Source organism: Anomaloglossus baeobatrachus, chromosome 1 (assembly GCF_048569485.1).
Source record: "Anomaloglossus baeobatrachus isolate aAnoBae1 chromosome 1, aAnoBae1.hap1, whole genome shotgun sequence".
In the NCBI taxonomy this organism is placed as follows: Eukaryota; Metazoa; Chordata; class Amphibia; order Anura; family Aromobatidae; genus Anomaloglossus; species Anomaloglossus baeobatrachus.
Window position 1 is genome coordinate 486,821,566 of NC_134353.1, and position 16,881 is coordinate 486,838,446.

General features: G+C 47.0%; 1 protein-coding gene across 2 annotated transcripts in view; it reads right to left on the minus strand.

Moving 5' to 3' along the window:
- The window catches only part of SUGP1 (SURP and G-patch domain containing 1), a 99,591-nt gene that overhangs the window by 59,959 nt on the left and 22,751 nt on the right, over nucleotides 1-16,881 (minus strand). For both annotated transcript variants that reach the window (XM_075315392.1, XM_075315385.1), the window contains exons 3-5: nucleotides 9,451-9,548; nucleotides 7,266-7,487; nucleotides 3,232-3,355 (exon numbers count right to left, since the gene is read on the minus strand). In XM_075315392.1, the coding sequence (XP_075171507.1) occupies nucleotides 3,232-3,355; nucleotides 7,266-7,487; nucleotides 9,451-9,548 (444 nt within the window). The remainder of the gene's footprint in view (nucleotides 1-3,231; nucleotides 3,356-7,265; nucleotides 7,488-9,450; nucleotides 9,549-16,881) is intronic.

The following is a 16,881-nucleotide window of genomic DNA, read 5'->3' on the forward strand; positions in this document are numbered from 1 at the left end:
GCGACCAGCGCTATGCAGTACAAAGTATTTGCAGGAACAAAATACTAAGATTACTACTGGCACAAGAGGGGGTGAGCCCTGAGGGCTGCTTACCGCCCGCTGAATAGCGGGTAAGAGGCGCAGAATTCCTTGTCTGGGTCTCCCCGGCTCCCCTCTGCAGCTCAGCGTGTCAGCAGGAATGGCTGCCGGCGTCTGTGGAGAGGGGCGGCCCGTGGGAGTTCCCAAACAAAAGTGCGGGAAACAGTGTCCCCTCTGTGCCTATTGTGAGGGCTGGAGTATGTAAAAACGACTCCAGCCCTCAGCGCTGATGCACTGACCAGCGTCCCGCCCCTCTCCTGACTGGCAGGTCTGGGGGCGGGAACGAACGGAACCAGGCCGCAAAAGCCGGGGACTCGAGTTATCAGCGCGGCCGCCGTAAAAGCGCGGCCCGCGCTGAAGTCCCCGGCGCACCACAAGTGCCAGCCGCGCCGCAGTCCCAGCGGCCGGCGCGACCGTTCCCCAAAAGTGTGCCCGCTTCAGCGAAGCTGAAATGAGGCCATGGCACAAGCGCCGCAGCGCTGATGTCCCCGGCGCACTACAACACCCAGCATGCTGCGGTGTGAGCGCGAAATGCACGGGGACACAGAGTACCTTGAGGAAGCAGGGCCATGTCCCTGATGTACTCCGCTCCAATCCAGCATCTTCTCCAGGGGCTGTAGATGGAGCACGGTCTCAGTGCCTGGAGACCAGTAAATCCCACTTCACCCAGAGCCCTGTAAAAAGGGATGGGGAAGGAATCAGCATGTGGGCTCCAGCCTCCGTACCCGCAATGGGTACCTCAACCTTACAAACACCTCCGACATACAGTGGGGTGAGAAGGGAGCATGCTGGGGGCCCTGTATGGGCCCTCTTTTCTTCCATCCGACATAGTCAGCAGCTGCTGCTGACTAAAAACAATGGAGCTATGCGTGCGTGTGTGACCTCCTTCGCACAAAGCTAAAACTGAGGAATCCGTACTCCTACGGGAGGGTGTATAGCCAGAAGGGGAGGGGCCTTACACTTTTAAGTGTAGTACTTTGTGCGGCCTCCGGAGGCAGTAGCTATACACCCAATTGTCTGGGTCTCCCAATTAGGAGCGAAAAAGAAAAAAAACATTATGGCTCTGGGAAGGAAAAAATGAAAACAGAAAATTGCCCAGGTGTAATAGCATTCAATGAGCAATCAGTCAGTTCAAGAGATGGCGAGGGGGGCAAGAGAAGAAGTGGCTCACAGGTGGTCAAAGAAGCAGATTTCTCTGATAGGTTACAGAATTTCTAATATTGCTTGTATTATTGATTTATCCCACGTTTATTAAACTAACATCAGTGAGAAAACATGAGCACTACCCAGAGCCACAGTTGCTCCGTTTCACACAATGTACTGCAAAGAATAATCTCAAATTATAGCATAACCTACAGTGGCATGAAAAGGTTTAGGCACCCCTAGTCAAAATTACTGCTATTGTGAACAGCTAAGCAAGTTGAAGATGAAATGATCTCTGAAAGGCATGACGTTAATGATGACACCTTTCCTTTGTATTTTAGGGGAATACAGAATATATATATATATATATATATATATATATATATATATATATATATATATATATATATATATATATATATATATATATATATATATCATTATATATATATTCATGTTTTGGATTTTTAAATGAACACAAATGGAAAATGGGTCGATTCAAAAGTTTGGGCACTCAACACAGTTAGTACCTAGTAGCACCCCCTTTGGCAAGTATCATAGCTTATAAACACTTTTTGTAGCCAACCAAGAGTGTTTGAATTCTTATTTGAGAGATTTTCATCCATTCTTACTTGGAAAAGTCTTCCAGTTCTGTGAGATTCCGGAGTCGTCTTGCATGCACTGCTCTTTTGAGGTTTAGCCACAGATTTTCAATGATGTTCAGATCAGGGGCCATTGTAAAACCTTCAGCTTGCACCTTTTGAGGTCTATTATGGATTTTCACATGTGTTTAGGATAATATCCATTTATGGAAGCCATCCTCTTTTCAACTTCAGCTTTTTTATATATAGTGTTATGTTTGCATCAAGAATTAGTTGAAATTGAATCCATTCTTTCTTCTACTCGCAAAATGTTCTCCATGCCATTGGCTGCAGCAGAACCCCACCACATGATTGATCCACCCCCATGGTTAATGGTTGATAAGATACCCTTTTCTTGAAATTCTGTGTCCTTTTTTCTCCACATCAATCATTGTGGCCAAAGAGTTCTTTGTTAACCTCATCGCTTCACAGGACGTGTTTCCAAAATACATCATCTTCTTTAGATGTTCTTTTGCATACTTCTGAAGCTGAATTTTATGGTAAAAATGCAGGAGAGGTTTTCTTCTGATGACTCTTCCATGAAGGCCATATTTGTGCAGATGTCTCTGAATAGTAGAACAATGTACCACAACTCCAGAGTCTGCTAAATCTTCCTGAAGGTCTTTTGCAGTCAATCAGGGGGTTCTGATTTGCCTCTCTAGCAATCCTACGAGCAGCTCTCAAAGAAATTTTGCTTGGTTTTCCAGACCTTATCTTGACCTCTACTCTTCTTCGTAACTGACATTTCTTAATTACATTTCAAACTGAGGAAAGGGCAACTTGAAAACACTTTGCTATCTTCTTATAGCTTTCTCCTGCTTTGTGGGCCTCCACCATTTTCATTTTCAGAGTGCTAGGCAGCTGCTTAGAAGAAGCCATGGCTGATGTTTTTTTGGCTCAAGGTTAAAAGGAGGCTTGGTTTTTATAAAGCTATGAAATTTGCATCACCTGGCATTTCCTAATGATGATAGTGAACAAGCTATAACCCTAACAGGCTAAATAAGGTCTGAAATCTTGGTCAAAGTTATCTGAGCACACAAATCTCCAAGGGTGCCCAAACTTTTGCATCGGCCCATTTTCCTTTTTGTAATTTTTAAGATGTAAAAGATGAAAATACTTTTTTTTTTTTGCTTAAAATGCAAAGGAAATGTGTGATCTTTAACTTTATGCCATTTAGAGATCATGTCATCTTCAACTTGCTTAACTGTTCACAATAACACTAATTTTGACCAGGGGTGCACAAACTTTTACATGCCACTGTATGTTTATAGACGGATGCTATGGGTTGAAGTACATCTGACAATGCTTCTAGAATTATAAGCCCAATACTAGTGACATTACAATGTGCAAACACTGTTTTACCACTCACCCAAAAGATGGATTATCCTTGTAATCTTCCATTGCCATTTTTTCCAGTTCTCTGCCCCCTTCAGCTACAAATCGAGCCAACTGTTCTACCACTTTGCGTATTTCTGAGTCCTCTGGGGGGGAAACTTTAAGCAGGCTGTCAGTACTGGGATTCAATTCACACAGCAAACAGTCAACAGGTATTTACAGTGGTTATAAAAAAAAAAAAATCCACACACCCCTGGTAAAATGTCAGGTTTTTGTTATGTAAAAAAAAAATCATACCAAGAAGAATAAGTTCAGAATTTTTTCCACCTTTAAGGTCATCCATAATCTGAAGGATTCCAATGAGAAGCCAAAATAACAAAACTAATGTAATGTTGTTGCATAAGTGTGAACACCCTCTTATAATTGGGCATGTGGTTGTGTTCTGAATCAGCCAATCGCATTTAAACTCAAATTAAATAGTCAGTACACAAATTCCATCATTCACAGTGATTCTGATAAACCTCATGTAAAAGTTTAGCTGTTGTAGTAGGATTTTCCTGACACTTCCCTAGTTGAATTTTACAGCAAAAGCCATGGTCCATAAACAGCTTACAACACAGCAAAGGGATCTCATTGCAGAAAAGTTATCAATCAGGAAAAGGAAACAAAAACATTTCCAAGGCATTACATATACTGTGGAAAAATACCGTAAAGACGGAAATCAAGAAGTTGCTTATGTTTGGCAGAACACTGACATTAGTTATAACTGGACGTCCCTCAAGAATTAATGAAAAGACAAGCAGAAAAATTGTTCCTGGAGGCTGCCCACAGGTCTACAACAACATTAAAAGAGAGCAGGATTTTCTATCAACTATTGGTTGTGTACTGCATGTGATAACAGTCTTCCGTATTCTTCATATGTGTGTCCTGTGCGGTACGTCGGTAAGAGGGAAGCCTTTTCTTACAAAGAAACATACCCATGCATATCTGTTTTGTCAAAACCTATATCAAGTCTGCCAAAAGGATGTGGGAAGAAGTGTTATGGTCCGATAAGACCAAGGTTGTACTTTTTGGCCACGATTCAAAAGCTATGTTTGACGCAAAGCAAACACTATACATCACCAAAAGAACACCATACCCACTGTGAAGCATGGCAGAGAAAGCATTATACTTTGGGGCTGATTTTTGGCAGCTGAACCCCAGCTTCATTCAAGGTGGAGAGACTTATCAATGATTCAAAATATCAGTTAAATCAATCAACAAAACCTTCATATTACTGTTCACAGCTGAAGAAAAATGTCACCTTTTAACATGACCACAGCCCCAAACATACCTCCAGATAATCAAAGGAATGGATTTGCCAGAAGAGGATCAAAGTTTTGGAATGGCCCGGCCAGAGCCCAGACCTGAATCCAATTGAAAATCTGTGGGTTGACCTCCAGAGGGCTGAACACAGGAGATGCCCTTGTAATGTGACAGATTTTAGAGCACTACTGCAAGCAACAGGGGGCAAAGACTGGCAGTTCTAGACGTGCTGATAGACTACTACCCAAAAAGGATGTGCATATTTATGCAACCAATTTATTTTACTTTGTTAATTTTCTTTGTCCATCCAAAAAGATTTTAGTTCATTTTTCAATGGATGTGTACAGATTAAGGTGGAAAAGTTCTGAAATTATTCACTTAATAGGACTTCTTTAATACGACAAAAACCGGGCATTTTAACAGGGGTGTGTAAACTTTTTATATCCACTGTAAGGCTATGTCCGCACGTTGCTTTTTACCTGCTTTTTACCTGCTTTTTTGCTGCTTTTTCAACTGCAGCGTTTAATGCCAAAATGGTTGTGTTCTGCTTTTCAAGCAAAGTCTATGGGAATTTGGGTTTCTTGTCCGCACTATGCAGTTCAAACTGCAGCCTTTTTGTTGCAGAACTTTGGTCAAAAACTCAGCTTTTTCAGTGCAAAACCCAAATGGCAAAAACAATTGACATGTCAATTGTTTTTGCCATTTGGGTTTTGCACTGCAAAGCTGAGTTTTTGACCAAAGTTCTGCAACAAAAAGGCTGCAGTTTGAACTGCATAGTGCGGACAAGAAACCCAAATTCCCATAGACTTTGCTTGAAAAGCAGAACACAACCATTTTGGCATTAAACGCTGCAGTTGAAAAAGCAGCAAAAAAGCAGGTAAAAAGCAACGTGCGGACATAGCCTAACAGCTAGGAAGAGTACCAAAGGAAAGGAAAGAAACAGCAAGAATAAGAGGGCAACACATTCCTAATTTTCAGCCCTTGTGGTCAACATCTCTCTATACTATTGCTACAACGTCTCACATTAAGGAGATCAAAACTGACTAAAAGACTGACCGATCACACACCTACCAATCACCGCATGACTTTCATTTTACTAGAGAATGTAAGAAAAGAAAGCTAGGCTCTAATTGGTTATTAAACGCAAAAACCGTTCTTTGTTTAACGATTTTCACAATCTGCCCTAATTTGTGTATACGCATTATGCAATCTAGCATTGCCCCCTAAAATAATTTAAAGTTATTTTATAGAGAAAGAACAATAAATCAAAAGCTACAAATTAACAAAAAATAATTCTCCAGCATCTTTAAAGGGATAAAAAGCCAGAATATTGACATGTGCTGCAGATTTTTTGGCTCCTCACAGAATTTGCATGCTGGTCTTGGTGCATCCCAGCCTACTAGTATAGTGGTGGTTTGTCTTGAGACAATTTCACGAGAAATTGCTTCTCACCCACAAAGCTCTCCACAGTGCGGCACCTCCTACATCGCCACCCTCTTCCCTGTCTATCACCCTACCCGATCTCTACGCTCTGCAAACAACGTTGGACTAACATGCACACTAATGCAATCCATCCACGCCCGGATTTAAGACTTCTCCTGAGCTGCCCCAATCCTCTGGAATGCTCTACCCCAAGAAACCAGGACGCAACGACAACTTACTCAGCTCCCTAAACAACTGCACCCAAAAGCATCTCAATGATTGGCTGACTGGTCCAGGAAGCCATTATCTATCCCCCATTTCCTTGAGATGGCTGGATTGTCACTGTAAATGAGCACTTGTACCTTGTCCCCCTACCCCACCTCATTGTAGATGTAAGCTCTCACGAGCAGGGTTGCCTTTCTTGCTCTAATTGTTGTATTCTCTATATCTGTTACTTGTTTGTATATGAACCTCCCGAATTGGAAAGTGCTGCGGAATATGTTGGCACTATAGAAATAAAGATTTATTATGAGACCTCTTAAGTCTCCAAATGGCTGTATTGATCTTGTGGGACGAAACAACACTACAGATGCACCAAGAAACCTTAAAAAAAAAAAAAAAAAATAATAAAAAATTAATAAAATCAGCAGCAATCATTTATTTTTTATAAATTAAAGGGTGCTCTACACGGTGCGACACCGCTAGCAATCTCGTTAGCTATGTGACACGGCAGATCGCACATACGATTTGTCGAGATCGCACATGTGACCGGCGCTATAAAAATTGACCTATGTGCGATCTCAGCGAATCTTACCTGCGATCTGGCGTGTCACATCACTAACGAGATCGCTAGCGATGTTGCAGCGTGTGAAGCACCCTTTAGACTGCTGTGCACCCGCAGTGAATTTGGAAAAAAAGGGCTTTATTATGGATTTTGACTTCCTAATTAAATTCAATGGTGACGTTATAACCACAATTCATCTGCAACAGAAATGGACATACTACAGATGAGAATCTGCACCACAAGTCAATTTCTCCACAGTATGTGCATGAAAATGTAACATTTTGTCATCCACGTTACTGCAATTGCAAAAAGATGTGAATTTTCCACTCACAAATCTGGACCACACACAACCATCTGCATATTTGTTATTAGGTCCTTAGTAGAAAAATAAAATAGTCTTGCACAGCCACTTTAATAGGAGGTGAATTATTGCAAAGCTGCATATTTTTACAAGCACAATTTTTCCCATTCATGATTATTAGAAAATCCTTTAACACTGCATCACACTAAGTTACGTGTCCCTTCCTGGAAAAACTCTCCTATCACTTGCCACTTACTTTTTATTTCTAACCACTGCTCGTAGTCGTCTTCGTCATCGTCATCATCCTCAGGAGACTTAAAGACAGTATTACGATTCATCTTGGGTGTTTGCTTAGGACGAGTACACGACTTCATTTGATTGAGCATGCTCTCAACAGAGGGCCCATGACGCTTTACTATTAGAACAGGCTTCTTCTGAGTAGCCGATGAGCTGCCACTAGAAAGTGCTTTGGAATTTACTATGATGAAGGGAAAAAAAAACAATACAAAAACACTGTAGTAAACTGCTTTATAAGGGATGCAGAGAAATTCTACATGCTAATAGATCCCCTGCAGTACACACACTATATGCAATATATAAAGCTGAATGTGTATATGTATGTATGTATGTCCGGGATTGGCATCTGCACCGTCGTAGCTACAGCCACAAAATTTTGCGCGCTCACACTTCTGGACCCCGAGAGCGTCATAGGCTATGTTTTGAGGGGAAATTTTAACCCCGCGCTTTACAGTTATTCGCCAAAAAACCTGCCTCCATTAAAGCGAATGGCGCTGGGAGCCACAGTGCAGCCAGAATTTCAAAGGAATGCGCAGTCACGCCCTTATATGGAATGTTGGCGTGTCACAATGCAGCCAGGGAAAGAGACAGACACAGACAGGGAAAGAGTAAGAAACAGACATAGACAGGGTAAGAGACAGACACAAAGAGACAGACACAGACAAAGAGACAGACTGACAGGGAAAGAGAGACAGGTTAAGAGACAGACACAGACAGGTAAAGAGACAGACACAGACAAAGACAGCGACAGGGAAACAGACAGGGAAAGAGAGGGAAAGAGACAGACAGGGTAAGAGACAGACAGACAGGTAAAGAGAGACAAAGACAGACACAGGGAAAGAGACAGAGGGAAAGAGGAAAAGAGACAGAGAGGGAAAAAGACAGATAGGGACAGAGAGGGAACGAGAGGGAAAGGGACAGACAGGGAAAGAGGCAGACAGACAAAAGAGATAGAGAGAGAGAGATAGAGATATATATACAGAGGGGGAGACAGAGAATGGAAGAGATATATATATATATATATATATATATATATATATATATATATATATATATATATATATATATATATATATATATATATATATATATATATATATATATATACATACATACACACACACACACACACACACACACACACACACACACACACACACACACACACACACAGTACAGACCAAAAGTTTGGACACACCTTCTCATTCAAAGCGTTTTCTTTATTTTCATGACTCTGAAAATTGTAGATTCACATTGAAGGCATCAAAACTATGAATTAAAACATGTGGAGTGAAATACTTAAAAAAGTGTGAAACAACTAAAAATATGTCTTATATTCCAGGTTCTTCAAAGTAGCCACCTTTTGCTTTCATTACTACTTTGCACACTCTTGGCATTCTCTTGATGAGCTTCAAGAGGTAGTCACCGGAAATGGTTTTCCAACAGTCTTGAAGGAGTTCCCAGAGATGCTTAGCACTTGTTGGCTCTTTTGCCATCACTCTGCGCTCCAGCTCACCCCAAACCATCTCGATTTGGTTCAGGTCTGGTGACTGTGGAAGCCAGGTCATCTGGCGTAGCACCCCATCACTCTCCTTCATAGTCAAATAGCCCTTACACAGCAGCCTGGAGGTGTGTTTGGGGTCATTGTCCTGTTGAAAAATAAATGATGGTCCAACTAAACACAAACCGGATGGAATAGCACGCCACTGCAAGATGCTGCGGTAGCCATGCTGGTTCAGTATGCCTTCAATTTTGAATAAATCCCCAACAGTGTCACCAGCAAAGCACCCCCACACCATCACACGTTCTCCTCCATGCTTCACGGTGGGAACCAGCCATGCAGAGTCCATCCGTTCACCTTTTCTACAAAGACACGGTGGTTGGATCCAAAGATCTCAAATTTGGACTCATCAGACCAAAGCACAGATTTCCACTGGTCTAATGTCCATTCCTGGTGTTCTTTAGCCCAAACAAGTCTCTTCTGCTTGTTGCCTGTCCTTAGCAGTGGTTTCCTAGCAGCTATTTTAACATAAAGGCCTGACGCACAAAGTCTCCTCTTAACAGCTGTTCTAGAGATGAGATGTGTTTAAACTTTTGGTCTGTACTGTATATATTCACGGTTTCATAACTGAGCAGATACGTACCTGGGCCTGTCTTTTCTGTCTGTAACTTTAGAAACTGTTGCAAGAAGCTGCCATCATTTGCAAATTTATTTGATGTGGAGGAGGACGCAACTGCGGAGCTGCAATTCAAGACAAAGCACAGAATTAGGATGAACGATAATATTTACAGGTATTTGATCACATTTAAGCTATGTGCCCACGGGTCTCTGTACCCAAGGATTTTGTCGCGAAAAACCTGCGGATTTATCTGGATTTTCTAGATAAATCCACAGGTTTTAGCAAGTACAGACACTCCCCATGTTATCCTATGGGACATGGGGAGTGCTCTGTCCATGCTGCAGTATATGCGGCGGCGGAATATGCTGAGGATGTCTCGCAGCCGCACATAACTGCATGTCAATTATTCCTGCAGAATTATCTGCGGTATTCCCGGCCCTCCACTATGGAGATAGAGGCCGGGACTTCCCCAGGTAAGTCGTATGAATGTCCACAGGTTTTCCGCAGATATTTTGCAGGAATCCCGCAGCTATGGAGATCTGCGGATTCCAGGGAGCAGCTGCGGGAAACCTGCGGACGTACTTGCGGATATGTCCGCGAGTACATAGTCCCGTGGGCACATGGCCTAAGGCAAAGTCAACATGGTCTGGAATATAAAAAAACATGCTGTGGATATTCTGTGTGTTCAGTTTGTTCTTTACCACTGCAACATTGAAAGGGGTGAAAACCACCATGATAATTAATCTGCAACAGAAATTAAGATGCTGCAGATTTGGAAATTTGCACTAATTGTCCATTTTTACATGGAAAAAAAGCTGCAGCACATGAGATTTGTGAAATCTTATTCACTTATCCACAGCAGGTTTCATGTACACAAATCTGAAGCTGTTCCCACATATGCACATATAGTATGCTTACTGCTAGAACAGGACTTGGGCATTGGAATTCAGCATACTTCAGTTTGCTACAACAGATTTGTCCTTATGCTATGCAGCCGTTTAAGAGCACAAAAATTATTGTGTCGACTGCCTAGTAAAAGCCATTAAATTAAAGAAGACTTATAACCATAAGACTCTATGCACATGCTGCAGATTTGGTGCAAAAATTTTCTGCACGCTGTGGCAAAATACACGTTAATACCAGATGCGGTTTTGACGCTATTTTTTATGCAGTTTTTGATGCAGTTTTTTGGGCCATCAAGAATGTCAATGAATTGAAGTCAATGGGTGAAAAACTGCTAAACCGGACCAATAATTGACATGCTGCAGATTTTTTTTCTGCACAGAACAAAAACGCACCGTGTGCACAGCAAACCTAAAATGCCATAGACTTTGCTGGCTTCAGAAGAGGCATGCAGATTTAAAAAAAAAAAAATAAAAAAAAATATATATCAAAAAACACATCAAAAACAACAGCGTGCGCACATAGCCTTTTTTGTGACCACAAAGATGCAGCGTTTGAGTTTTTGGCTGCAAAATACGCACACAAAAAAGCACCCGTGGCAAAAAAACTGATGCATTTTTGCGCGTTTTTTGTTGTGTTTTTCTTTCTGTGTTTTTTCCAATGCATTGCATGGGTGAAAAACAGAGAAAAGCGCAGAAATAATGGACATGTTGCAACTTTGTGGTCGGTCACAACAAAAACACACCTAAAACAAAACTGCACTGTGCAGACAGCAAAAATGAAAACTCAGACTTCGCTGGGGAAACAAAGTCATGCAATTTTAAGACCAAAAATGCACATGAAAAACGAGCAAAAAACGCAGCGAAAAAAGCAGTGTGTGCACATAGCCTTAAAGGCTGCTTTACACCAGACAATCTATCGTGCGATAGATCGTAGGGGTCACGGTTTTTGTGACGCACATCCGGCATCGCTGGCGATGCCGGCCTGTGTGACACCTCCTAGCGACGCAGTATCGCTCACAAATCGTGAGTCATGTACTGCTCGTTAGGTTCCATAATATCGTTTAATTTAGTTGTTCATCGTTTCCGGGGTAGCACACGTCACTCCGTGTGACACCCCGGGAACGATGAACAGCAGCTCACCTGCGTCATGCGGCCGCTGCCGGCTATATGAAGGAAGGAGGTGGGCGGGATGTTTACGTCCCGCTCATCTCCGCCCCTCCGCTTCCATTGGCCGGCGGCCGTGTGACGTCGCAGTGACGCCGAACGTCCCTCCCACTCCAGGAAGTGGACGTTCGCCGCCCACAGCGTGGTCGCACGAGAGGTAAGTATGTGTGACGGGGGTTACTGACTTTGTGCGACACGGGCAGCGATTTGCCCATGACGCAAAAAGGACAGGGGCGGGTACGATCGATTGTGAAATTGCACAATCGGTCGTACCGTGTAAAGCCCCCTGTCACAAACCACCGGGGGGGTCACTCGGAAATCCCCCCGCGCTGGCTATCAGTACGTCACAATCGGGGGGTAACAAGTGGGGGTCACCCCTCCTTTATACCTCCCGTCCGACAGACAGAGCACGTGATGCGCTCTCTAGCGCCCCTCTTATAGTCAGGCCAATTATGGAATTGCCCGACAATAAGCAAGGAGGCCGCTATACTACTTATGCCGATTATTGAAGGGTCCCCGGTGAGAGTAGGGTATATATTCCCCCGACCTCCGCGGGCGGAATATATAAAATCTCCCCGAATCTCACTGGCCTCCCCACAATAATCCTTGGCACAACTCGCTGCCACCAACCGCTTCACGGTAACTATTAGCCGAACACACAGACGTGGGATTCAAGATCGAGATAACAGAACAGCCCAAGATTAATTATATAATTTAATCAGCCTAAAGCACACTAGAACTACAATATATACAATAGGGAATCTACAGAATATACATATGTCAGAGTACAGTTACAATCAAAGCATGGGTTACAAACAGGCATACACAGTTCCAGCAGTTACCTTGTTGCGTCTGGCCACAGGGGGGCGCTGTAGACCAGGTTTCCAGGAACTCCCTCACAGGTCTTTCCCAACCAGGCCCCCGAGCAGAAGAACACTGGAAAATGGCCGAAGTAGGGTTATCAACCTGGGCAGATCCAGGTCCCCTCCTACCTTCGTGACCTCACAGGGAACACTGCTCCACCCCTGGCTTGAGTTATGGACAATATCCCAACATGGAATATGGGCCATAACTTTGCCTGGGAGCGTCGTAGGCGGACGCCAATGCTCTCATTGTGACAGTTATGAATTTAGCTACAGAACGAGGGGACTCATGACCTGTCTGCCAGTTCCCCATTGGCTGATATCACGCCTGGGGCATTTCCCAATGTCCTGCTCCCATAAAAAGGGTGTGCCGGCATCGTCTGCATGCGGAGACACCATTTTTATGGTTGCCATATTTATCGGAAATATGGCTTGCGAGATATGAACCATTTTTTACTGGAGTCGTTCTGTCTGGCTATTTCCATAGCCTTGCTAACTAGCTAGCAGCCCTACTACAGGGTGACGGCAGGGAGTCATCCTGTGTCCATTGTTCCCACACCACCTCATCTCCATATCACAGGACATGGCCATGGAGGTGTAAGTGGAACACTGAGAACAAGAAGGGAGGGGGCACTGCCAGGGAGTGATGAGGGACTATGACTGGAGTCATAATTCATCTTCATATCCCGGGATTTGCCTCACACCTCCCCCCTTTTGAGGGCGCTAGGGGGCAGCACACTCCGGTGTTCCCCCGTGCGCCCGTCCGCGACCTCTCCTTGTCGGGACAGCCCGTCTGCGTTACCGTGGTCACGGCCCCTTTTGTGGCGAATGGTGAAGTTGTATTGCTGGAGCGCAAGGCTCCATCGCAACAATCGCCCATTCGTCCCAGAGACGGTGTGCAACCAGCTGAGGGGATTGTGGTCCGTCTCCACGATGAAGTGGCGCCCGTATAGATAGGGTTGCAGACGCTGCAGGGCCCACACTATGGCCAGGCACTCCTTCTCCATCGTGGAATAGGCAACTTCCCTTGGTAACAGCTTCCTGCTCAGGTACAAGACTGGGTGCTCTTGGCTCGCAGAGTCCACCTGGCTGAGCACCGCACCGAGGCCGAAGTCACTGGCGTCGGTCTGTACTACAAACGGCCGCGTGAAGTCGGCTGCCTGTAGCACGGGCGGGCTGGACAGGGCGTCCTTTAGGGCCCGGAAGGCTGTCTCGCAGTCCATTGTCCAATCGACTGCAGAGGGCAGCTTCTTCTTGGTGAGGTCCGTCAAGGGCTTTGCCAGGCTACTATAGCATGGAACAAACCTCCTATAGTACCCAGCGGTCCCCAAGAAGGACATCACCTGCTTCTTGGTCCTGGGGGTGGGCCAGGATGCGATGGCTTCCACTTTCTCAGGCTCGGGCTTCAGTGTTCTCCCACCTACCCGGTGACCGAGGTACTGGACCTCGCTCATGGCCAGCTGACACTTTCCCGGCTTGATGGTCAAACCTGCCCGGTGGATCCGCCTGAGCACCTGTGCTAGATGCTCTAGGTGGTCCTCCCAGGTGGGACTGAAGACGGCAATGTCATCCAGGTACGCGGCCGCGTACCCTTCAAGTCCCTTGAGCAGGGTGTTGACCATCCGCTGGAAAGTGGCAGGGGCATTCCTCATCCCGAATGGCATCACCGTGGACTCGTACAGTCCAAATGGGGTAATAAAGGCAGAGCGTTCCCTGGCCTTGCGAGTCAGGGGGATCTGCCAATATCCCCGGCTCAGATCCATGATGGTCAGGTACTGAGCCCCGGCCAACTGATCGAGCAGGTCATCGATGCGTGGCATTGGGTACGCATCGGCGACCGTGACCGCATTGAGCCCCCTGTAGTCCACGCAGAACCGCGTGGTTCGGTCCTTCTTAGGGACGAGGACTACAGGCGAGGCCCAAGCGCTGTTGGATGCCTGGATCACCCCCAGCTTCAGCATCTCGTCAATCTCCTGGCGCATGTGTTGCTGCACCTCCAGGGAGACCCGATATGCTGAACGCCGGATCGGGGGATGATCCCCAGTGTCCACGTGATGGACAGCCAAGTCAGTCCTTCCGGGCTGGTTGGTAAACAACCCCCGGAAGGGGTGTAGGGTGGCCCACAGCTGGGACCGTTGGTCCTCCAAGAGCTGGTGGCCAACCTCCACATCCTCAATGGATCCGCCTGCCCTAACCTGGGCTAGCATATCCAAGAGGGTTTCCGCTTCTCCCTCCTCGGGCAGGTTGCACACGGGGAGCGCACATGCCTCCCGCTCATGATGTGCCTTCATCATGTTCACATGGAAGGGCTTCCGCCTTCCACGGGCAGGGTCCAGGGTGACCAGGTACGTCACAGGGTTGAGCTGCTGGTACACGAGGTATGGGCCTTCCCAGGCTGCCTGAAGCTTGTCCTGTGGTACGGGGACCAGTACCCACACCTTTTGACCCACTTGGTAGGTCCTCTCACAAGCGTTCTGGTCGTACCAACGCTTCTGATCGGCCTGGGCTTGAGCCATATTGTCGTGTACCAGTTGCGTCAAGGCCTGCATTTTGTCCCGGAAGCGCATGACATACTCGATAACCGACACTCCAGGGGTGGCCAAATCCCCTTCCCAAGCCTCTTTCACCAGAGCCAGGGGGCCCCGCACACGTCGCCCGTACAGGAGCTCAAACGGTGAGAATCCTGTTGAGGCCTGTGGAACCTCCCGGTAAGCAAATAACAGGTGTGGGAGATACCGCTCCCAGTCACGCCCATGGGAGTCGACCAACATCTTAAGCATCTGCTTTAAGGTGCCATTGAACCGCTCGCACAGGCCATTAGTCTGTGGATGGTACGGGCTGGCCACCAGATGTCGCACCTGGACTTGCTTACAGAGGGCCTCCATCAGCTGGGACATGAATTGGGTCCCCCGGTCAGTGAGCATTTCCTGGGGAAAACCCACTCGGGAGAAAATCTCCAGCAATGCGGTGGCCACCTTGTCAGCCCGAATGGACGACAAGGCCACTGCTTCTGGGTACCGGGTGGCATAGTCCACTACCGTCAGTATGAAGCGTTTCCCGGAGCTGCTGGGGATGGCCAGCGGGCCGACCAGATCCACAGCCACCCTCCTGAAAGGCTCATCGATGATTGGCAGAGATACCAGTGGGGCTTTGGGGCGTGGCCCCGCCTTCCCCACTCTCTGACAGGTTTCACACGAACGGCAGTAGGCAGCCACATCGGCCCCCATTTTTGGCCAGTAGAAATGCTGGTTTAACCTGGCCTTGGTCTTAGCGATCCCTAGGTGTCCGGCCATCGGAATCTCATGTGCGATCCGCAACAACTCCGTCCGGAACGGATAGGGTACCACCAACTGTCGGTCCCTGGGCCACGCCTCCGGTGAACCCTGCTGGACCGTGGCCCGGTACAGCCGTCCTTGGTCCCAGACCACTCGCTCCGGGTCCGAGTCCGAGGGAGGCTGTGCCGCCTGCTCCTTAAGAGCTTTCAGGCTGTCGTCAGCTTCTAACGCTGCCTGAAACCCCTGACTAGATGTGGCCAGAATCGACGAGACTGTCACATCTTCAGTCAGTACCCCGGGACCTGTGTCCTGGCCTCCACCTGACTCGGCTGCCACTTGGTCAGAAGGGGAAGAGCTATCGGACCTCCGGGAGGCCCCTTGGCTTCCAGCACTCCCACTGCGGGTGACAGCGGCCACAGCCGCTGCGACCGTGGGTCGTGCCTGCTCCTCCTCCGTTCCTGACCAAGTCGCCGGTTCAGGCAGACCTACCTGGCTTCCTGACACCCCGGTTGTGGGGGAACCATGCACCGAGATCTTACCTGGGAGCACTTCCGCTCCTGGACCGGCCCCAATCTCACCTGCCTGTTCCCCTCCTGCAGCAACAGAACCCCGCTGTGAAATCTCTGGGGACCCCACATTTGCTGTGGTAGCCCCCACCCCACACACTGGTCCTCCCCCTGCAGCACCCTGCTCTCTGCTTATCCCTGCAGAGGGCAACAGATCCCAGCTCACAGGCTGGTTACTTGTAGAGGCATTGTCACACCTTTCTCTGACCCCCTCCCCTCCTGTCACAGCTGCAGCTGCGTGTGTGTCTATGGTGTCTGTGCAAGCAGAAATATCAGAGTTCACTCCCTCCTCCCTTACATCATTCATAGATAACACATTAACATTGTCAGGAGTCATGTCAGTACTGGCTGAAGGTTCAGCCCTTGGGGGGGGCCCAAACTGGGAGGTTATCTGCCCCAAATCTGTCCCAAGTAGCACGTTTGCAGGGATCCGATCAGTTACCCCCACCTCCCTCACCCCCCGCCCTGCGCCCCAGTCCACATAAATGTCAGCAACAGGCAGCGCCGGGTCAGTGCCTCCAATCCCGGAGACAGCGAGGGTTTTTCCAGGGATCAAGTCTTGGGGGGACACCATCTCAGGCCGCACCAGAGTCACCTCCGAGGCGCTGTCTCGCAGTCCTATGGTCACAGACCGGCCGACGGTGACAGGTTGGAAGCTGTCCAGGGACCTACCACCACCCCC